At 38.9% G+C, this 20,968-nt stretch overlaps 6 protein-coding genes across 6 annotated transcripts; 4 read left to right on the top strand and 2 right to left on the bottom strand.

Annotated features, from left to right (window-relative positions):
• The first annotated feature begins 553 nt into the window (after positions 1–553).
• LOC106353535 (dehydration-responsive element-binding protein 2D) lies at positions 554–1,612 on the top strand. The gene has a single exon (XM_013793298.3). It carries the CDS (start codon positions 993–995, stop codon positions 1,605–1,607), a length of 615 nt encoding a protein of 204 aa, XP_013648752.1. The 5' UTR covers positions 554–992; the 3' UTR covers positions 1,608–1,612.
• A 641-nt stretch (positions 1,613–2,253) lies between these two features.
• Positions 2,254–5,099, top strand: LOC106369436 (uncharacterized protein At4g04775-like). Its single transcript, XM_048759999.1, has 2 exons — positions 2,254–2,510; positions 4,518–5,099. The coding sequence occupies exon 2, from the start codon at positions 4,521–4,523 to the stop codon at positions 5,094–5,096; it is 576 nt and encodes a 191-aa protein (XP_048615956.1). The 5' UTR covers positions 2,254–2,510; positions 4,518–4,520; the 3' UTR covers positions 5,097–5,099.
• LOC106355720 (glutathione S-transferase T3-like) lies at positions 3,425–4,303 on the top strand. Its single transcript, XM_048759859.1, has one exon. The coding sequence runs from the start codon at positions 3,425–3,427 to the stop codon at positions 4,301–4,303; it is 879 nt and encodes a 292-aa protein (XP_048615816.1).
• Positions 5,100–7,040: 1,941 nt separating the features above from the next.
• LOC106355722 (protein WALLS ARE THIN 1-like) lies at positions 7,041–9,821 on the bottom strand. Its single transcript, XM_048759998.1, has 6 exons — positions 9,544–9,821; positions 9,394–9,456; positions 9,186–9,302; positions 8,427–8,847; positions 7,692–7,843; positions 7,041–7,589 (listed from the first exon to the last, which is right to left on the bottom strand). The coding sequence occupies exons 1-6, from the start codon at positions 9,753–9,755 to the stop codon at positions 7,388–7,390; spliced, it is 1,167 nt and encodes a 388-aa protein (XP_048615955.1). The 5' UTR covers positions 9,756–9,821; the 3' UTR covers positions 7,041–7,387.
• A 3,794-nt stretch (positions 9,822–13,615) lies between these two features.
• On the top strand, positions 13,616–15,594 carry LOC106355724. The gene is made up of 4 exons (XM_013795622.1): positions 13,616–14,132; positions 14,229–15,029; positions 15,212–15,429; positions 15,508–15,594. The coding sequence occupies exons 1-4, from the start codon at positions 13,616–13,618 to the stop codon at positions 15,592–15,594; spliced, it is 1,623 nt and encodes a 540-aa protein (XP_013651076.1).
• Positions 15,595–19,378: 3,784 nt separating this feature from the next.
• On the bottom strand, positions 19,379–20,968 carry LOC125588491. Its single transcript, XM_048759858.1, has 3 exons — positions 20,899–20,968; positions 19,994–20,787; positions 19,379–19,792 (listed from the first exon to the last, which is right to left on the bottom strand). The coding sequence occupies exons 1-3, from the start codon at positions 20,966–20,968 to the stop codon at positions 19,379–19,381; spliced, it is 1,278 nt and encodes a 425-aa protein (XP_048615815.1).

Below are 20,968 nucleotides of genomic sequence, written 5' to 3'. Positions count from 1 at the left end.
TATTTATAATATTTTAGTATAATGATAAATCTAGTTATGATATGTGTATATATAATACTAATTATAAAAATAAATAAATAAATAAATAAGAAATAAAGATGTAGATAAACACAAAATAAATACATGGAATTATTATTATTTTTTTAAAACGTTTTTCATTTATTTTTGAGATATTTTTTTAATATTAGTTTGTAATCAGTTAAATAATGAATTATATCATTTATTTATTAGATATTAAAACTTTAGTTAGTCAAATTAAAATTAAAATTGTTTAATGACTAAGCCTAAAATCATAGAGAATATGATAAATAAGCAAATTCACTTCTCAAATAATAGTATAGATGTATGAAGTAAATTTTATTCTGCTGGCTTTTATTTTTTTTGCTTTTGTATTCGATTTAATTTGACATATGAATACCATTTAACAAAAAAGTAGTTGATTTGACATCAATTTTTTTTTTTTGTCATTTGACATCAATTATTTTGCTCATTTGGCTATTAGTCCAAAAAACCTTATATTTTTCTTTACAAATGGGTAGTTGACATAAAAATCTTATATTTTACATTATTTGATTTTTTGTAGCTGTTTTATATTACTTTTAGCTGTTTTATACTAAGGATCCATAAAGAAAAAAATATAATTTGAAAAGCGTTCACACCAGTCAATCTAAGTGATTAATTTTTTTATATTCCCCAATCACGGATGACCTTATCCATATATCTCTCTCTAAAACTCATCTCTCTCTGTCGACTGGGTTTACGATCTTTGCTGCCAAAAAGAGAAGGGTCTCTCGAGACAAGTGTTAGGATTACAAAGACAACACCATCTTCCTCTTCTCGACACGACACGACCCTCCGTCATCTCTCCTCCTTGCCACGTTTCATCACTCTTTTCCACTATATATACACACTCACACATTTCCTCGTATCTTTGCCTTATCACTCACCAAAAATCATCTATAACAACTCAATCGAGCTGTCAACATCAGCATATGTCATCCATAGAGCCAAAGGTAATGATGGTTGGTGCAAACAAGAAACAACGAACGGTCAACGCTAGTTCGAGGAAAGGCTGTATGAGAGGAAAAGGTGGACCTGAGAACGCGTCATGCACTTACAAAGGCGTTAGACAACGCACTTGGGGCAAATGGGTCGCTGAGATCCGTGAGCCTAACCGAGGAGCTCGTCTTTGGCTAGGTACTTTCGAGACCTCCCGCGAGGCTGCCCTGGCTTATGACTCCGCAGCTCGTAAGCTATATGGGCCCGATGCTCACCTCAACCTTCCTGAGTCCTTAAGAAGCTACCCGGAGACAGCGTCGCCTGGGACACAAGTCTCCCAAACGCCAAGCAGCAACACGGGTGAAAAAAGCAGCGAGGAGTCGCCTAGTTCATCCAACGAGATGTCATCGTGGGGAACAAGATCGGAGATATCATGGGAGCATATGAACGTTGATTTGCCGGTAACAGATGATTCTTCTATATGGCAAGAAGCTACAATGTCACTAGGGTTTCCATGGGTTCATGAAGGAGATGATGATATTTCTCTTTTTAATAGTTGTATTTCCGATGGCTATTCTAATTGGGATTCCTTTCATTCACCACTTTGAGGTTCACTAAACTCTCTTAGCTATTAAGACTTATCGTATACAATATACATACACAAAGTAGTCATTGTGATATAGGAATATGTGTAAATATACATCAGCTCCGTGTAAACTATATATATATATATATATATATGTACATATACATGTGGTTTGTCTGTAGTGTGTAAAAGAAGATTCTTACCACGCCAAAAACATATAAGACGACAGTTGTTCGTCTCAATACCAAAATGTGTCATAGGGAAAATATAAGTGCAATGTATCTGTTGTGTAAAGAAAACGTGATGATCTTACGTTGTGTAACGGTCAATGTTAAGATTGCATGTGTCTCTGTTTCCCGTAGGCTTTACTATTATATTTTGTTTTGTTTGTTGTGTTGTATCTTTCCAGTTGTGTTATCTTCGGCCTATGTATTTGGTCTCCACCTAGTAGTCGATGCAAACGCCAAATCTTGAGTCTACATAGTCCACTAGCATTTGGTTCCATGCCAAACTCGCTTATGCACAGCGTCTCTGGTTATGAAGTATATATAGTCAATAATTAATGTTCTTAGAGCATCAGCATCGACGCCCAGTCCTTAGTGTTTTTGGGTTTAAAAATAAATCAAAAGGCTCAAAATCAAAACAAACGGATGTTAACTTAGATCTGTTCGATGGGCGTCCTTAGTGGCACGTGTCGCGGTGAGAAGGGAGACGGTTAGGGCAAAACACGACATTCTTCAACACACCTGAACTCTTCCTCTCCCGATCCTCTCTCGACGACGATTTATTTGGCGATAGGGTTCGTCGCACATCTCTCCAATCACGGCGACTTCTCTCGGAATCTCTCCATATATCTCCCTAATCTCTCCCCAATCTCTGTTCAGCTTCGATATCATCGGATTCTCCGTAGATTAATTTGAAGAAGGTATGTATCTTCTTCGTTAGGATCCTGATTTCGAATCTGTGTTGTGTGTAATCCTTAAATCGAATCTGTTTATAGTTTAATATCTAAATCGAAATCTGGGTTTAGTTTAGACCAACAATCGAATCTGCATGTTAGATTAAATCAGTCCTGATTTCGTTTAGTACCTCCTCTGAACCTAACCGTCTGAATCGAAATCTGGTTTTAGTTTAGACCAACAATCTGGGTTTAGTTTAGACCAACAATCGATTTTGTTTGGATGATTGGGTTTTGTTTTCGTGTTGTATATCCTCTGAATCTGTGTTGTGAACAAAGAATCGTCAATATAGTATCGAATGTGTGTTTAGTTGCTATAGTTTCTTGAGAAACAAAGAATCGTCAATATGAAGTATCGAATGTGGGTTAAGTTGAATGTTCCTTTGCATTGTTTTACTTGCTATAGTTTCGTTGATAGATTGTGATGCTATGGTTTCTTGTGTGCCATTAGAGAACGATGCTATCATTTATTGCTTCTCATCAAACTTGATAGGTTGTACTTGTCTCAAAACAATATTCTAGGTCAGTTAGGAAGTAAGTATTATATTTCTGATAAAAACATTAACGAAACTTGATAGTTTTGTAGTTCTGTTAGGAAGTAACTTTTAAAATATCGTGGTCTGCTTGTAGTGTAGTTAACGAAACTTGATTTCGACATTGTGAACTAGAGTTAATAGCTATGTACTTGTAGTTTTGTAATAAGTGTTGATTAGACTTAGGTAGATAATGGTTAGGTGTTATGGAGTTATTACCTGGTTATGTTTGTCCTATTTAATCATATATAATATGGTTGAGCTTTAGTATCTCCTAATCTTCTTTCTTAATTTTTTACGAAAAAAAATCTCTGTGGTAGTATCAGTCTCTTCTCTGTCCTTGTTGCCATGATTCCAGGTAACCAGTACCCTGGTTATGTAGATTTCCTTCATAGCGTGTCAGGAAATAATGCTCAGGGAAACTTTTCTTATGAAAGTTTTCCTTATAGTCTCAACCTTGGAGCCTCTCAAATTCCCCCTTTCAGTTCACAACAGACTGAAGCTCCATCCCAGCCTGATAACCCACCAGTGGAGACACCAGTGGAGCGGATGGTGAGAAAGAAATGGAATCCTGTTGATGACGAGGTCCTGATCAGTGCCTGGCTAAACATATCAAAAGATGTTGTTGTCGGCACTGAACAGAAGTGCCGGAATTTCTGGAAACGCGTAGGAGATTACTTTTCAGCAGCTCATCATGAGAAGAGAGATGGCGAGCATTGTAAGCAGAGATGGCATAAACTCAATGGGGATACAAACAAGTATTGTGCAGCATACGCAGCTGCGGAGAGGCTTCAAAGTAGCGGTCAGAATGACAACGACTTAGTGAAAAAAGCTCATGAGATCTACTTTGCGGATCACGGCTCCAAGTTCACCTTGGACCATACATGGTGTCTTCTGAGATACGAACAGAAGTGGCTGAGCCTGAACACTCCAAAGTCTGGCGGTGAGAAGAGAAAGACTGCTGAGGTTGGTTCCCAAGCATCAAGCAGTAACGTTGGTGAGGAAGAGCCCCGTCCTGAAGGTATCAAAGCTGCGAAAGCAAGAAGGAATTCTAGGAAGGGGATGGCTGTCGAGGACTTTAAGAGCGTCCATGAGCTCAAGATGGAGGATTTGGCGAAGAAGGAGAGGCTCTCGAAGCTGGCCATTTTAGACACTCTCCTTGCTAAGAAGGAGCCAACCGAGAGGGAAGAAAATGTGAAGAACATGCTGTTGGCCGAATTTTCCTAGTTTTAAATCCTAAGAGTCTATGTTTGTGTCATGCGTCTAGTGTTGGAGGAGAAGCTGTGGCTTGTGTTCTATGTGTTTTGTTGGTGTTTCAAGTTATCCTTTGTGTTTAATTCTAAGAATTAGTTTCGGTTTAATGTGTGCTGTGACATGTGTTCTATGTTCTGTTTTTAAATTATATTCTCTGTCTAATGTGTTATGTTTTGATTATTCTCAGGCCATGGGTTTGGATTATTCGTACACGCAGACGTCTGAGTCGGAGGATTACGGTTTAGGAGGTTCAGCAGACAGTGGAAACAGCTCTACAGAGATGTATATCCAGCTGGACCAAGCTCAGATCGAAGCCGCACGCCATCAGTACCCTCCGCAGCCTGAAGTGGAGTTTGGCTTCCCCAAGGAGTGCTACTGTGGTGGCGAGCCACTTGTAGCCACTTCTTACACAAGAACTGACCCGGGGAGAAGGTTCTACACCTGCAAGAACAAACAGGACGGAGACTGCCATGTCTACAAGTGGTGGGACGTCGCGGCTACAGAGGAGATCAAAGCCATTGGTGCACAAGTGACCCTCCTCACTGATAAGGTAGATTCTCTTTCATTCGTCGGTTACGAGGAGACCGAGCTGCGGGAGTTAAAGGAAGTTCAATTTGATATGGAGCAGAAATTGGTTAGGTTGGAGAGCATTGTCTGTGACTTAGGTAGAAAGAAATCTAGATTTGGTAATGGGTTTGAACTAGTTCTAGGTGTTCTGGTTGTTGTGTTAGTGATAATAGCCATCGGAGTAGCTGCTCGTATGTAGGATTATTGCAAATGTATGTTTATCGAAAATGTATGATTATCGAAAATGTATGATCATGTACCTACTCTCCCAACTACAAAGTAGTTGTAATATTGAGAAAACGTGTTTTTACATATGCCTATTCAAATAACTAAAATTAGTTGTAATATGAGAAAACGTGTTTGGTTCACATATTGTATAGCTATAAATATAACATGTCTTTCAATTACAGAGTCACAACACTTCTAAAACAATCACAACCACTTCTCAATAATTTATAATGGCTTCTTCATCACATTATCATTATCATAAAGATGATGATGATGAGATCGATCTTGATACTCCTTATGAAGAATTTTATAACAATTGTGCTCTCGTACAAGAACCAGAAGATAGACAACGCCGTAATGTTCATGAGAGACACCGGGAAGAAGGCCACACCTTGCTTTGGAATGATTATTTTGCCGACAATCCAACTTACTCTCCCGCTCTTTTCCGCCGACGGTTTCGAATGAACAAAAGTTTGTTCCTGCGTATTGTGAATCGTTTCTCCACAGAGATTCCGTATTTTCGACTATCAGAAGATTGTACCGGACGGACAAGTCTAACACCTCTACAAAAATGTACTGCAGCAATTCGACAATTGGCATACGGTGCTGCGGCGGACTCGGTGGACGAATATATCCGTCTAGGCGAATCAACAGCTCGAAAATGTTTGCACAAATTTACCGCCAGAATAATAACCTTGTTTGGCGAAGAATATCTACGACGTCCAACACAGGAGGATCTGCAAAGACTACTACATATCGGAGAACAACGTGGATTTCCGGGGATGCTTGGAAGCATCGACTGTATGCATTGGGAGTGGAAGAATTGTCCCCCGGCTTGGAAAGGAATGTACTCACGAGGAACCGGAAAACCGACAATTGTGTTGGAGGCGGTAGCTTCGTATGACCTCTGGATATGGCACGCGTTTTTTGGAGCACCAGGTACTATGAACGATCTAAATATTCTTGATCGATCACCTGTTTTTGACGACATTATTAATGGCATCGCGCCACAAGTAAACTTCTATGTTAATGATAATCAGTACCATTTCGGATATTATCTCACTGATGGTATTTATCCGAAATGGGCGGCTTTTATTCAATCTATCCGACTACCACAAAATCAGAAGCATTCATTATTTGCTCAAACCCAAGAATCAGTTCGAAAAGATGTCGAGCGTGCCTTCGGAGTCCTTCAAGCTAGATTTGCCGTTGTCAAAAATCCGTCAAAGTTATGGGATAAAGAGAAAATAGGAAATGTTATGAGAGCATGTATCATACTCCATAATATGATTGTCGAAGATGAACGGGCATCATTCACTCAGTATAACAAATTTGAGTTTCAACCAAGAGAAGTTCCGGATACATTTACCGTCAACATGCCTTCGAATATCAGTGAAAATGTCGGCACTACAATGGATCGTCGAACGAGGCTTCGGAATAGACAAATCCATGAAAACTTAAAAGACGATTTGATTGAAAATATATGGGCTAAATTTGGACATCTTCCGAATAATATGTAATTTTAAGTTTCTATGAATAAATTGTATGTGTTTTAATTTCTCAACTTTGTATTTTTTTTCCATTAATAAAATGTTTGTAATTTTAAAAACTAGTTAAAAAAAAATTTAAAAAACCTAAGGACTTATCAAAAGTCCCACCCATAATCAACATTTTAACAAAAGTCCTTAACCAAAGTCCTAAACTACATAAACTAATTAAATACTCTAAGGACCATTCTAAAATTCCTATTGATGCACTTGCTCTTAATAAAGATTCTGTATATTAAGAGAATAAAATATGATATATAAAAAACTAGTTCACTTTGAACAATTGTTCATTTGGTTTAAATTCGGTTCAAGATTTTTGTATATCAGTTTTGAATATCCTGACAGTGATCAAACGTATAAACCATAAATGCAAATTATAACATTCTTTTGATGATAGAAAAGCGAAATAAAAACCACAAGAAATGTAACAAAGTGGCACTAATATAACAGCATAATATAATATATTGAAAGGTCCAAAAGCCAAGCTTCCACATAGTCTTCATCATCACCATCAGGATCATTGTCATCTTCACCACCATCCTCATGAACAATGATGTCTCATCTACTTCTTTTCCCTCCTCAAAACCCTTTCTTAGGTAATTAATATTAAGAAAAAAAACTAAAAAAAAAAAAGCAGACACAAAAGCCATAAAACACAACGGCACACCATTGGGTAATGGCGTTGTAATTATTAGATAGAGAGACACTCGACAAGTCAAACGTTGTCCGTTGATTGATGGAGCAGTGGAGCTGTGATGGACGACTTGACGGAGCCGCGAGAAACGGGTGCACGCTCGATAACATGCTCCGCTGAGGACTGGATCATTGCCTTCTCAAGAGCTGCAAACTTCCTCTCTTCGCTCTTACCATACAACACAAAGTAGAGTCCCGCTATGATCAGCACAGCTCCAATAATCCTGCCACGTGGTTAAAACAGTTTAAATTATTTCGTTTAGTCATTCTATTTTATTGAAATTATTGGAAAGCCCCGGTTTATATTGTTAATTAGTTTTACATACCCGCCCAAGTAAAACTCTTCGCCTAACGCAATCGAAGCCATAATCGCAACAACCAAAGTCTGAACAGGTTGGTAAACCGCAACGAAAACTGGACCCCCTCTGTCAATACACCAAATCTGAACCGCAAACGCGATTCCAGACGCCACTATTCCCTGAAAACAACACAATGTGAGGGCCAAATAGACAAATTTAAAACAATAGGGCCAATAGCTGATGTGATGATCTTCTTTGTCTAGCTATACTCTTATTCAGTAGAATTTGATTAAACCTAGAGTTGAAGCTAAAGATGTTTTAAATTTTTTGGGGTTTTTTAGAGTGAATTTTGCTTTGTGAAGCGGCTTTAAATTCCAGTTCAATTGTATATATTTGCTATTTCCGTCAAATGAGTTCACATTTTGGCAAAGAAAACAGTAGGGTCAAGATCGAAATATACACTCTTTGTATTATATTAAAATAATTTTTTTAAAGAAAACAATTGTTGGACAAAGATGGTTTTATGTTTTCTAATAAGTTTTTATTAGCTAACAATAATTTTTTGAAAAAGTTAATAATAAAATTTTAAAAAATAATTGAATTCATTAAATTACTATTGGTTTAAAGTTTTAGATTTGATAACCTAAAATGATGTATTATAAGCGATTTAATGTATTTTTAATAGTAGAAATAGTAGATTTTTTTAAAAGAACGGATATAACAATAATTAATAAATAGTGAAAAGGTAAAAAGAAACTTAACTGCGTAGAGGATGGTGAAAAGCTCCCAACCGGAGTGAAAAGCCCAAGCCTGAGAATCTCTTTCACAGAAAGCAGCTATGATCACGAACTGGATGATTCCGAACAAAAGGGTGTAAGACGTAACCGAGAGCCTCGCCGGATAAGATTTAAGAACCGGAGCTTGAAACACGAGCCAGCCGGACCACGAGAGACAGTGACCTATTAGGTAGAGGCAGCCAAGAGTCCAATTTTTTGGCGCGGCGTCTCCAAGCGGCGCTAAGATAGCGGAGTTGGTGGTGAGGAGGTGAGCGTGGAGGTGGCTAGTCGGAGTGTAGATGGTTGGACCCTTGTAGAGAGTGATGACGGAAGCTCCGGCGACGCAAAGAGCTGTTCCTAAGACCTTGGAGATACCGTCTCTTCGGTTTATTCTAACTTTCTCAATCCTGGTTTGTTTTTACGTACATAACATATAAACAGTGTCATTGCTGTTGTGATCACATTAGTTATAACTTATTATCAATAGGCATTCAATGTTATCTCTACGTATAATATTATGTCCACTAATGTTAACATCTTACCAAAAAAAAAATATTATGTCCACTAAATCTTATAAAAGAATAATAATATTATGTCCACTAATGGTAGGTTTCATTCTTCTACACGTTGAAAAGTCAAAACGAAATTATTAAAGTAGTTCGTTATAGACTTATAGCTGGCCAGGAGTTTTAAATTATATCTTGTTTTTTTCATAATTGAAACGCGATGACAGATGGATCAATACCTGAGAAGAGCAGCCATGAGAAAGGTAATGGCGGGAACAGAATTTTGCATGGAAGAAGCAAATGTTGGTGAAGTGTAGTCCAGTCCCAACAAGTAAAACCCTTGGTTCGCTGTTATTCTGTGTCGTGTAATAAGTCACTAATATATTAATTACTACTCCAATTTTGTTATTGAAAATACAAAGTGAGGAGTATATATATTATATATACCCGATGAGTGCTAGAAAGAAGAACTGAATGAGAAAATTGAGTGTAATCGCTGGTCTCTCCTTCCTAAATAAAATAAGTATGTGAATTAGTTTACTAAATTGTTTGTTAATCACAAGCAACTAACAAGAAAAGAGTTTTAAGAAATGTTACTTTTCGAGGAAGTAAGCGAAGGGAAGGAGAAGAAGCAAGGCAATGATGTTACGATAAACAGGGAAGACGAGTTTGCTGATTCCCATGTTAAGAGCAGCTCTCGAGACCACATGGAATCCAGCGTAACCGAACTGCAACGTGAGCATCGCTATGTGAAGCTGAAGCTTCTCCGGAACTCCCCATATCGCTCTCCGGTCGGTGTTATCAGCCATTGGAACTGACCTTTGAATCAGACGACGATGGAGAAGGAATGAGTGTGTTTGATTGAGGGAAAGGAGTGAGGTTGTGGAGATATAAATATAGGTAGATAGCTATCTCATTCCCCCTTGGCTGTGGACCACGCTTGAGAAATTGTAATATGACATCTGTATATTGTTATAAACTTATAACAAACTGAAATATTGAATAAAAATGTGGAAGCCCTTTAATAAAATTGTTTGAATGACGGTTTATTAATGTTTAAACATTATAAAATCAGGATTTTGAATCTAAATGATTTATATATTAAATAATTATACAGGTTAATAGATGAATGATTTATATGAAATTTTTAACATGATGCAAATAAAATTAGTTAGACGTGGATTTTCATAAGGTGGATCGAGTTGGTGTACTCAAATGTAAACCTTTTTAAAGTAGATAGAACTATTGATTGTAAAATAATACATGTAATCATTTTCAAAATTGTTATATCGTAATAAATTAGCATTAAAAATATTGAATAAAATGGATTTATGTACATTAATGACGTTTATCATTTCCGGTCATAACAAGACTTGTTATATGTTCTTTTACAATACAAAAAAAAAAAGACTTGTTATATGTAATGGAAGTTTTGAAGGCATGTCATCCTTGACTTATATATTTTGAACTTTGATATATATTGCTACTTCGCTATTGATTACAAAGTATGATCAAATTCTCAGGAAAACTGTGGTGCGATCAAATGTCTGCTGTCCATGGAGCGAACGCAATAACCGTTTACACAACTCGGTTTCACTATTTCCTCAAAACTTTTCAGCAAGCTAGACAGAAAGCGTAACATCATCGGATGACAAAAAAAAGGCGTAACATCATCACTGCTAATTAATTCCATTACCCTATCTTTCAACGATCTAATTAATACGTTTTTGGCTCTAAATTATAATTTTTGAGCTAGTGATCCTGTAAAGGGTAAAATTTCTATACACAAAACACTCTTTCCAGTTCAATCTAATTAACGTTCAACCAAAGAGAGACCGTATGATCAAATAGGTTATTTTGGTTATATGTGTGTGAGTATTTCTCTGTATTGTTCAGTTATTAAAAAAGTTAAGATATATATATGTGTGTGTGTGTGTGAAAAGTTGCAGTAGTAAAATATATATATTTCTGAAAAGTAAAAATGATTTAACCATAACAATTTTACCTAATTTTTAAATTTAAATTTACCTAACTTTATTCAGATGATACTAAAATCAAAGATATTTTACTAATGCAGATCAAAAACCTTTTAATTGCTAAACGATTGTGTTTTTTGAATTTTAGGTCAAAAAATTCAATATGTACTTATTACACTATCATGATCACTGTAATAAATCGCTTTCGGTTTCTTATGCCAGCTTTTTGTAGTTGAATTTGTAACAAATTTGGTGTACCTCATAATGAAGGACATGTGTTCTAAAGTCGAAACTTAAGAAATATTTTAACTTCACTTTTTTTTAACTTCCATTTTAACTTCATATGCACTTCAAATTATTTTTTGCTGTTTACTTAGATTTCTAACTTTTCATCAATTTTTATTTCATAGAATGATAAGACTGTTAGTTCATTATATACCTCCTCATGTCTACAACATCAAACTTTTCACAATAAATCAAACTGAATTACTCATTGGCATTCCTGGTTAGACCTAATAACGCTAGATAAAATATACGTAAATTTTGATACGATTTTCGATTCAAACAAAGAAAAGGATATCTATAATTCTACGAAGCTAAACATATGCTAATATGCAATACACATGAAAAACAAAGCAAATTACAAATACTATTATTTTTAGAGACAAATATCCGATTTGATCTGAAATATACATATATTTACATAATTATATATAAAATTAGATAATTATTATATATTATGTAAGTTTTACAATATTTTTATTTTAAAGTTATTGTTTTAGCTATTAAAGTTTTAAAAATAAATAATATTATTTTGAATTTTATGTTTTATTTATATATTATTTTATTTATACGGATCAAATCGGATATCAGTTAAAAATATAAAAAAAATTTGATATCCAGATAGCTGTGGATCAAATCGAATCGAATAATTGCTTCTTCTGACAAAAAAATGGACCACATATATTTCTAAAAACTTAGATATTTGATTAGTGTACCCCTAGACGTAAAGACAAGTTGAGCCAGAAAATAGCAGTCTTCAGAGCACCATTAACCCTGGCTCTTAGACATCGGTTTTAGCAAAAGAATAATTAAAAAATTAGTGGGTCCCACTCACTTTTTAAGAACCGTCTCTTTCTCCTCTTCTGTAAAGGTCGAATCTTGGGTGGTTTTTGGACTGTTCGCGGGTCCTACCGACACGTGGCGGCCCGCGATTGGTTACCTTTTAATTAATTTTTTTTATCAGACAAAAGAAAAAGAAAAATTCAAAAACCTACCTATGAAACCGTGCATGGGTTAATGGTGCTCTTACCATTTTAGAACAATTAAAATAACATGTGATAGACTTTAGAGTGCGTTACCTTCTCAGACACATTGTTCTCTTTTTTGTCAAGATAAGACACTTCCCACTGGAGGGACACATTGTCCTCTTCCACCCCCATGTGGTTTTACAGCGGTACCCCTCGCGCTTGGTTAAGGGAAACTAGAGGATGGTTGCATATTTTTAATTTAAAATGTTGTCTATATTGTGGGGACCAATTATGTTTCCTTAGAAGAGTTATTAAGGTTGATTTATAGGATAGAGGGAGACATAACAGCCGTTGGATGGATCACGATCTAATGGTGGGGGGCTGTTATGTTTGAAAGAAGTAAGTTTTGTAATAAATGCTTGTGTGTCGTTGCTTTCGGCGTGAGGAACGAGCTGCAGCTTGTTGTAGGAGAAAGGTGAATTTTTTGTAGAGGAGATAAGATTTATCTTGAGATTCATATAGATCTCTGAAATCCTTAAGATTGCTAACTTGTGACGTAAAATGTTAAATCCTTAAAGAAACTGGTTTGGAGCGATGGACGAGCAATGTTTGGTTCTAAGGGAGACTGGGTGTGTGGAGATGGAGGTAAACGAGATTTTATCATTTAGAAGCCGGATGGGTCGTATGGTGCCGGTGTACGAGGGTATTGGTTGCGAGGAACTTGAAAGAAATGTGCTCTGTGAGTTTAGAATGGATGAAGCGCGGTTCGGTGTTACGTTGAGCTACTGGCCACCAACAAGTTTGGAGCTTGCAACTGGGATTAGGACCCCACCGGTGCTGGTTACAAGTGATGGTGCTGTGAAGTATTTCTGCCAACACCTGAAAGTGAAAGGTGGGATGAATTTGTTTGCTCGGTTCGAAGCGAAACATCAGTTTGTGGACACTGATGTTGTGGATGATTCTGGTATGGGGTTTGTGTCACCAGATGCGGTGAAGTTTTCTTCAAGGTCTTCGAAAAAGGGGTACGTGTCTTCTTCTGCTTCAAAAACGAAGGTCATAAACCTTGCTGATGATGTTGATTTTGTACAGGAAGTAGAGAAAGTCGAAGATAAATTAATGGGGGAAAGTCATGAAGGAGAAAGCTGCAAGGATGTGGCTGACAGTTGTTTCAGTGCCGGGACAGAGGCGGAAGGAACTTTGGAAGAAGATTTGGAGGAGATAGAAGTGAGGCCAAGAGGTTATGACGAGGAGTTTTGGAAACCGCTGTTAGCTGGCGACTATGGCGGTTCCAATGCTGTTGATCTTGTTTTCAACGAGGATGAGATTGTTGAAGGGCTAAAGAAAAAGTCAGGCCCTAGATCATATTTTTGTGATACCGGAAGTTATTTTGACCACTATGTTGAAGTTGGTGGCTAAGGCGGAGGTGAAACGAAAGCAAATGTGATGAAGCCAGAGGATTATAATCCTTGGATGGGAGCTGGGAGTGAGGATGCTGGAGGTGGAAACATGAGCGCTCAACCTACACGTAAGCTTGCAGATATTGATGACGAGGAATTTGACATCCCCCCAATGTTTGATGATACAGAATACAATGCTGCAGAAATTCCTGACATGGATGTTGATGTAAAAGACGGCCAAATAGTTGTGGGAAAAGTGTTTGGTAGTAAGCAGAATTGTCAGATTGCTCTAGCAATTTATGCAATAAAGAAACAGTTCAAGTTCACTCAGACAAGGACGAAAATTGGTTCTTTTGTGGTGGAGTGTCCAGATGAAAGGTGTGATTGGCGTGTAACAGCACATGAAATTAGGGGGTGTGGTTACTACGAGATAAGAAAGGCGCAGCTTGATCATATCTGCCCCATTGAATTTCGACAGGACTACAAGACTAGAGCAACATCTCGTGTTATTGCAGCTGTGTACAAGGCAAAGTTCGGGAACCCGGAGAAGGCACCAGTGGCTCGTGATTTGCAGAAACTTCTTTTGAAGGACCCCCGTGTAAATGCCTCATACATGAAGTGATATAGGGCAAAGGAAAAAGCGATATTGGGTGTGCGAGGTTCCGATGAGGACGCCTACTTGAAGCTGCCTGAGTATCTTCACATGCTCAACCTTGCAAATCCTTGTACAATTGCTGATTTGGAGACAGATGTAGATGAAGATGGTGATGAACGTTTCCTGTACTTATTTTTTGCATTTGGTGCTTCGATATGTGGGTTTAAGAAGCTAAGGCATGTTTTGGTGATAGATGAGACACATCTAAGTGGCAAGTACAAAGGAGTTTTGTTAACCGCTAGTGGTCAGGATGCTAATTTCCAGATCTTTTCTCTAGCATTTGCGGTTGTGGACAGTGAGGATGAGGATGTGTGGACATGGTTTTTGCAGAAAGTTGAGAGGATTCTGGGGGATTCTCCTACTCTTGCCATAATATCTGACAGGGCCGTATGTATTGCCAATGCAGTGAGTAAGATTTATCCTCAAGCAAAGCATGGAGCTTGCATAGTTCATTTGGCAAGGAGTGTGAACTCAAGGTTCTCTAGCAAACACTTAGCACAAATGGTGACTGCTACAGCGATGTCGTATATGCCTAGAGATTACAAAGAACTTTATGGGAAGATCCGAGCAACTAACAGTGCGTGTGGTGTATATCTTGGAAAAATTGGTGTTGCTCGTTGGTCAAGAGCAAATTTCACCGGTGAAAGGTATAACATCATGACTATCAATATTGCTGAGCAGCTGAGGAAAGCGCTTTTGGAAGGGAGGGGAGCGAACATTGTTGAGTTGATAAAGTTCATTCAGAGGATGATGACGAGATGGTTTAGTGCGAGGAGAAAAAAAGTCAGAGAAACACAGAGGTGCTGTGAGTGTGGAAGTGGACAAAGAGATGACAAAAAACATGGCCACTGTTAAAGGAAACTCCATAAATGCTGTGAATAGCTGGACCAGTCAGATCGTTGGAAAATTTGGCAGATCAGACAAGGTAATGCTTGCTGAGAAAAAGTGTAGTTGTAAGTATTTTGATCATATCAAAATCTTTGGCAGCGGATAGGCTTGGAGTGCCTTACGAGACATTGTGTGGGCATTGGTACAAGACATCGGTGTGGAGGGAGACATATACAGGGATGATCAGTCCAGAGGAAGACCCAAGGGATGTTGACATACCTGAAGAAGTTAGCAGCATGGTTTTGTACCCTCCTATCACAAAAAGGCAAGTTGGATGTCGTCGCAAGACACGCATCCCTTCAACGGGGGAGATACGGGTGAGGTTACGTTTTGTATATAGAAAATGTTTTAGTTTGAATTGATGTTTGGTTGAAGGTGTATTTGTATTGTTGTAGGTGCCAAAGAAGAAACAGGTGCAGAACAGATGTGGAAGGTGTGGAGGGTTTGGGCACAATCGCACAAATTGCGTCAACCCTATCTAGGCGTGACGGTGAAGGTTTTTTTTCGGATAAGAATGCGGATTAATTGGGAAGGAGTGTTTGTTTTGTGGATCATTTGCTGGTTGGTTGGAACTACAGTCGTTATGTTGCGTATGACCCTTTTTTTGGAGCCTCAAAAACTATTTTGGCGAGTCTCGGTATTTTGCAACTTATGTTAGTTGTTCTTGTAGTTCTTTTGGGAATCTATGTTTGAAGAGCAAACTATCTGAAGTTGATAACTAATAGGTATGAAGTTGTGTGTTTGATTGTTAAAGTTTTCGGGTGAAGATTTCATTTCTTGTTTTGGTTAAAGAGATTTGTAAAAGGATTGTGTTAAAGTTAGGAACTAAAAAGAACACTCATTAGGTCAGTGAGAACTTGATATGCACAAAGTCATATTAACTGTGGATGTGGACATGTTTGTTTGCATATCTATTTAGGTTCAGTTCTTACTAAAGGGACAATGAGTAAGAATTGTTGTCCATAAAACATTAGCAGGATAATAGAGTGTGAGTCTGATGATACATGTGTTACAGCTAACGAGTTGGGCATTAGAGGATGAAGCTGATAAACATAACAAAACTATAAAAGGAGCATGAAGAATCCAACGATTAAAGTGTTAAAAGCGTTAATAGAACATAGCGTTATATTACAAAACACGAGAGTTTTGACATTAAGAATAAATAGTTGCAAAAGAGTTGTCCATAAAACATAAGCAGGATAATAGAGGGTGGATCTGATAATACATTTGTTAGAGTTAACAAACCTACTAGCTCTGGGACTAGTTAGTGATCTTGGCGTAAAGCCATGCCATTGTTCCAAGTGCAATGGCTGCAACAGCAATATTGATCACTTGGGACCGAGAGTTGTTCGCATCCGAGGCTAGATTGGGTGACTGGAGAGTATCTTCTGTGGCTATAGTTGAGTTGTCATTAGTCCCAGAGCTAGTAGTTTTGTCATCCAGTAACCTATTGATCTGAAGGAGGGCTTGGTCGATTTGTTTTGTGTACATCTTGAAAGGGTCTACATCTTCCTTAAGCTGATTATGTTTAGCATCTACCATGTTAACCTCGTCAACAATGGCCTCGTCAACCCATTTGAACAAGTGGTGCTCTGTTTTCCTCTGAAAATTACAACAAAAGACTAGTCCAGTACATTGGGGCAAGGAACTAGCAGCAGTGTGTTAACAAAAGTGCTTGGAGCATACCTATACGCTTATTTGGCATTGGTAAAACCTTCGGAAGAGATTCTCCTTCGTTAGAGCCCCGTATGTAGTAAGCTTCGATCCACACCAACAAGTAGTTGGGATGCCAGCTGTTTGTCTCCCTGTGTTGGATCGTGAGGAAGAAGCGGATGAGCTCATGTGTTACGTATTTTGTTTGAGAAAGTTTTAGAAGCAGGATGAAGACGTAGATGGAGAATATGATATCGGATCTGGCTAGGGATTTTGTTGGTAAGGATACTAAATAGAAACAAACTTTTTTTTGAGTTCCGCTTGTTTCTTGTTCGACATTAACCAAAGAAAATTTCATCAGATTTGTTGGTTAAGCAGAACCAATCCGAAGAAATCAAATTTGCGACATTAACCTCTTGGTCTGTTTGTGGATGTGGACCTAACATGGATGCTTAAAAATTTGCGAAATCAAATTTACGACATTAACCTCTTGGTCTGTTTGGGACATTAACCTCAAAATCTGTTTGTGGATGTGGACCTAACATAGATGTATACTTCATCCACAATTGTCGTGACTCTATTCTAAAGTGTAGAAACACAAAAGAAGGTAAGTAGTAAACATAAGAAAGTTTAGATAGAGTTTGAAAGTGAGAGAGAGCGTTAAGTTTTTGCCAGATACATGACCGGCAAGCATTTCATTACAACAAAAGCAGATTCCGAAACTCCCAAATAGTACACAAAAAAGGGGAGGGAAATAGCTGATATCGTCTAAGCATCAGTGAAGCGTCCATCATAATAAGAAGGCAGGACAATGGTTTTGTAGATGTCCATCGCGTACTGCTTGCGTATGTCGTCCACAATGCGGTCTGTGATGCTGCTCTCTGAGGGGGTGGGTCACCATGGGCGTGCATCTCTAGGAACTTCATGCTGACAGGTCCGCAGTCACCGGAGCGAGTGTCGGTGTACAGGTCTGGAATGCGATTCCACATAAACGGCTTCAGTCCACGGAATTGGGTCTGCTCACACATAGCGACTTTTTTGACAACGCAAGGAAGCGAATCGACCAAAGGCTTCATGAACTTAGCCACGCGTCTGACACCGTACAAAGAAGGAAGAAGATCAAGTATTTCAACCAACCCCAAGTCAAGGTTGATTGGTAGGCCCACCCAGTGAGAGTCGTTCCAAATCATAGACGTTTAGATTGTGTGGACATCTTCCATCCATTTCTTTCCAGGGAGGAGAACAATGTCGACCAAATTCTCGTCTCAACTGAATGTGTTTTTCTTTCTAGACTTGCTGAAATCGACATAGTTCTCCTAAAATAGTTTTGCTAGAGTGGGTGGGGCGAAGGCTGCATGTTTCCTCTGTAGAATGTCGGAGTGTCTCGCCGAGAGCATGTGAACAAGCAATTCCATTTGCTGGTGAAAAATGACCGTGAGTTTTAAAATAGCCTTGAGAACAAGAAATAAGAATCAGAAAGCGGGACTTACATAGGTTGTTGTCCATTGCTTTGGTTTTGTAATTTGGAGCAGAGATTTGTTGGAAAGTTCCAATTCAGACCGGGTAGTATGGTATCTGTGATGCAAGAAGGATTGATAGCATATGAGGAACTATGTCAACATGTAATAAGAGTGGTTATGTGTTTGTAAAACTTACACGTTAATGTTTGCTTTAAGAATATTCTCGAAAAGGTCCCATTCCATCTGTGGGAGTGGGGTGATGAGGGATATAGCAGGAATAAGTGGATATCTGAATAATTCATTGGCCAAATGGTTCTCTTCCATAGATGGAACGTGCCTCGGCAGGTCTTTTGTCTGTGTGAGGTCGATAACTCCATCATCATAACCCTGAGACTGAAATATTTTTATAAAAACATGTAATTAACAAGATAAATACAGTGGTGATGTGAGTGTGGAAGTGGACAAAGAGATGACAAAAAACATACCTCCTCAGCAGAAGTTGGACGTCCTATCACCGGTGGAGAGGTTGATGCTGTGGCTGCAAAAGCATTGGGTGTGGCTGCGTGACAGAGGAAACCTAAACCACTATCATTACTCTTAACCGGTGAGGTAAGTGGTGTAAAAGGAAGTGGTGACAATCGTAAAGGAATGTCTGGCGCAGAGGATGGACCAATTGTAGAGTCGAATATTGGTGGGTTGGAAAGAGGTGGGTCTGGGGAGATGTGATCATATATCCTGACACCATGAAAGAGAATGTGGTGAAGCTCGGGGCTGTTGGGGTGATCACTTTTATCATAGATAACAGAGTTCGGCTCTGGTCGGTTTGAGAGGTGTCTGAGAGGATGAGGTGGAACAGTTGGCTGGTTAGGTTCCTCAGGAGCATGAGTTGTCTGGATGTCGTCCTCAGGAATCATGTTGGTGGTATTCTCGTCATGAGTGATTGTTGTCTGAGTTGTGGTCAGGGGATGTGTGGACAGTGGTGTGGTTGTGGTCAATAGGGTCGTGGACAGTTGGTGTGTGGACAGTGGTGTGGTTGTGGTCAATAGGGTCATGATCGATTGGTGCTTCCTGTCCAACCTGATGAGATGTCGCGGGCTTCTTGTTACGGGATATCAGTGTATGGAAAGATGTTTGCCTTGGATGAGATTTCTTCTTATTTATTTTTCAAGAGTTTGTGCAGCTGCTTCATCTGCTTCATCTGCTTTTGAAGTTTCAACCCCATCTCCGAGAGTTGTGTATTGGTGAAACCGGCGACACTTGAACGTGTAAAGTACGAACTGATGCGCCTTTGCTTCCTTGAAGACGTCTCCTTTTTGATGACCTTCTTTGGTTTGAGAGATTGCTTAACCCGAGTCGGAACCTTCCCGTTTCGATGACCACGATCTTTAGGCTTTTTAAGCAAAGGCTCGGTTGTGACACCAGCAGGCCACATTCCTTTCTTGAAAGTGAAATGATCAACTATCAATTGTTCCATGTATATTACACAGTCATCATTGGGGTCATTGGACCACTCTCTCCAGCCAGACTGCGGTTGGCTTTCAATAGGTATAATCGGTGAGACAGCAAGCTGAGACAGTGGAGCGTACAAAAGTAAAATAATCATTTTATGTTTCATGTAAGGCAGTAAGATATAATAACATGATGACTTACATCCGAGGAGAATTCAACACGGCGGATATTGAGGGAATTGATGAAGTTGTGTTGTGGTAGATAACCATCTTCTAAGTCCATCAGTGTACGCTGGTCGGGTTGAGCAGGAATGAAAGACAGCAAATGGGGGATGGCGCGAAATGCCACCAATTGAAGTGTCAAAGGGAAGCCTTGAAGTCTGAAAGAGTTTTGCTTGAGTTTGCGAACCAGCCAAGAAACAGGATCGTGGCCGTTTTTGAGGGCCGATTTTGGGTGGTTTCATGCATGAGATGGTCTTCAAGAATGATTCTCTACCCCAAGGAAAGGCAAAGAAAGTTGTGAGGTTTTTAAGCATCATGACATATCGAGGAGTGGCGCGTGCTTGTTGTTTGTGAGCAATGAGAACACCGTCGACAATGATGATTAAAGCTATACGTATCTTCTTCCAATGATCCATTTTCTTCTCCTTTTCAAGCATCCGACAAAGTTCAGCAATCGTTACAATCTTCTTCTTCCCAAAAAGTCTCTTCCAGACTTCGTCTTTCCCCGCAACAACTGACTTTGCGATGTCGGGGTGATATCCTTCAGGGAAAGAGGCGCAATTCAGACCAGTCACAGTCCCAAACCCTTGAAGACCATAGCGGAGAGGGTTCCCACCAAAAACAGACCAAAGCGTGTTTTTGGGTAGACAGAGAAGCTGACGAGTGAGGAACGAGTGAATTAGCTTTGCAGATACTGGACATTGACGGGCTGGTATGTCGAAAAGCTTTCCGAAACAAGACTCTCGAATGATTTGGAACTCCTTCGTATCTCTAAGAACATGACGAAGGAAGGGGAGGATCTCCGGTGAAGAGTAGATGTTAAGACGCTTGGTTGGGAATCTATCAGTCGCAAATAATCGTGGCGGGAGACGTAGATCCGGTTGCAAAGACCCTGAAATTGGGAGCATGCAAGGTAATTAGCCGCTGGAGTCTCACGATTTTGACAATCAAAATTACAAATTACGGAATGTAAAAAGGAAACGGCGGAGGAACAAATGCTAACTTGATGCGTCTTGCGGTGGATCTGGTTCCGGTGTCGCTGTGGGTTTCTTCTTCGCCTTCTTTTTCGTCAT

The sequence above is a fragment of the Brassica napus genome, chromosome C6, assembly GCF_020379485.1.
Source record: "Brassica napus cultivar Da-Ae chromosome C6, Da-Ae, whole genome shotgun sequence".
NCBI lineage: Eukaryota > Viridiplantae > Streptophyta > Magnoliopsida > Brassicales > Brassicaceae > Brassica > Brassica napus.
Note: the sequence above shows the minus strand (reverse complement) of the source record. Positions and strands in the feature narration are given on the sequence as shown.

Bases quoted from the DNA above. Each gene is read 5' to 3' on its own strand.
- LOC106353535 (XM_013793298.3), top strand. From the start codon at position 993: ATGTCATCCATAGAGCCAAAGGTAATGATGGTTGGTGCAAACAAGAAA.
- LOC106355720 (XM_048759859.1), top strand. From the start codon at position 3,425: ATGATTCCAGGTAACCAGTACCCTGGTTATGTAGATTTCCTTCATAGC.
- LOC106369436 (XM_048759999.1), top strand. From the start codon at position 4,521: ATGGGTTTGGATTATTCGTACACGCAGACGTCTGAGTCGGAGGATTAC.
- LOC106355722 (XM_048759998.1), bottom strand. From the start codon at position 9,755: ATGGCTGATAACACCGACCGGAGAGCGATATGGGGAGTTCCGGAGAAG. The intron at 9,303-9,393 runs GTATATATAATA...TACACGACACAG, and splicing joins TTCTTTCTAGCACTCATCGG to AATAACAGCGAACCAAGGGT. The intron at 7,844-8,426 runs GTTAAGTTTCTT...TGTTGTTTTCAG, and splicing joins TTTTCACCATCCTCTACGCA to GGAATAGTGGCGTCTGGAAT.
- LOC106355724 (XM_013795622.1), top strand. From the start codon at position 13,616: ATGAAGCCAGAGGATTATAATCCTTGGATGGGAGCTGGGAGTGAGGAT. The intron at 15,030-15,211 runs GTGAGTGTGGAA...AATCTTTGGCAG, and splicing joins CAGAGAAACACAGAGGTGCT to CGGATAGGCTTGGAGTGCCT. The intron at 15,430-15,507 runs GTGAGGTTACGT...GTATTGTTGTAG, and splicing joins CTTCAACGGGGGAGATACGG to GTGCCAAAGAAGAAACAGGT.
- LOC125588491 (XM_048759858.1), bottom strand. From the start codon at position 20,968: ATGACGAAAAAGAAGGCGAAGAAGAAACCCACAGCGACACCGGAACCA. The intron at 20,788-20,898 runs GTTAGCATTTGT...TCCCAATTTCAG, and splicing joins TCCACCGCAAGACGCATCAA to GGTCTTTGCAACCGGATCTA. The intron at 19,793-19,993 runs GTCTTTCATTCC...CCACTGTCTCAG, and splicing joins CGCGCCATCCCCCATTTGCT to CTTGCTGTCTCACCGATTAT.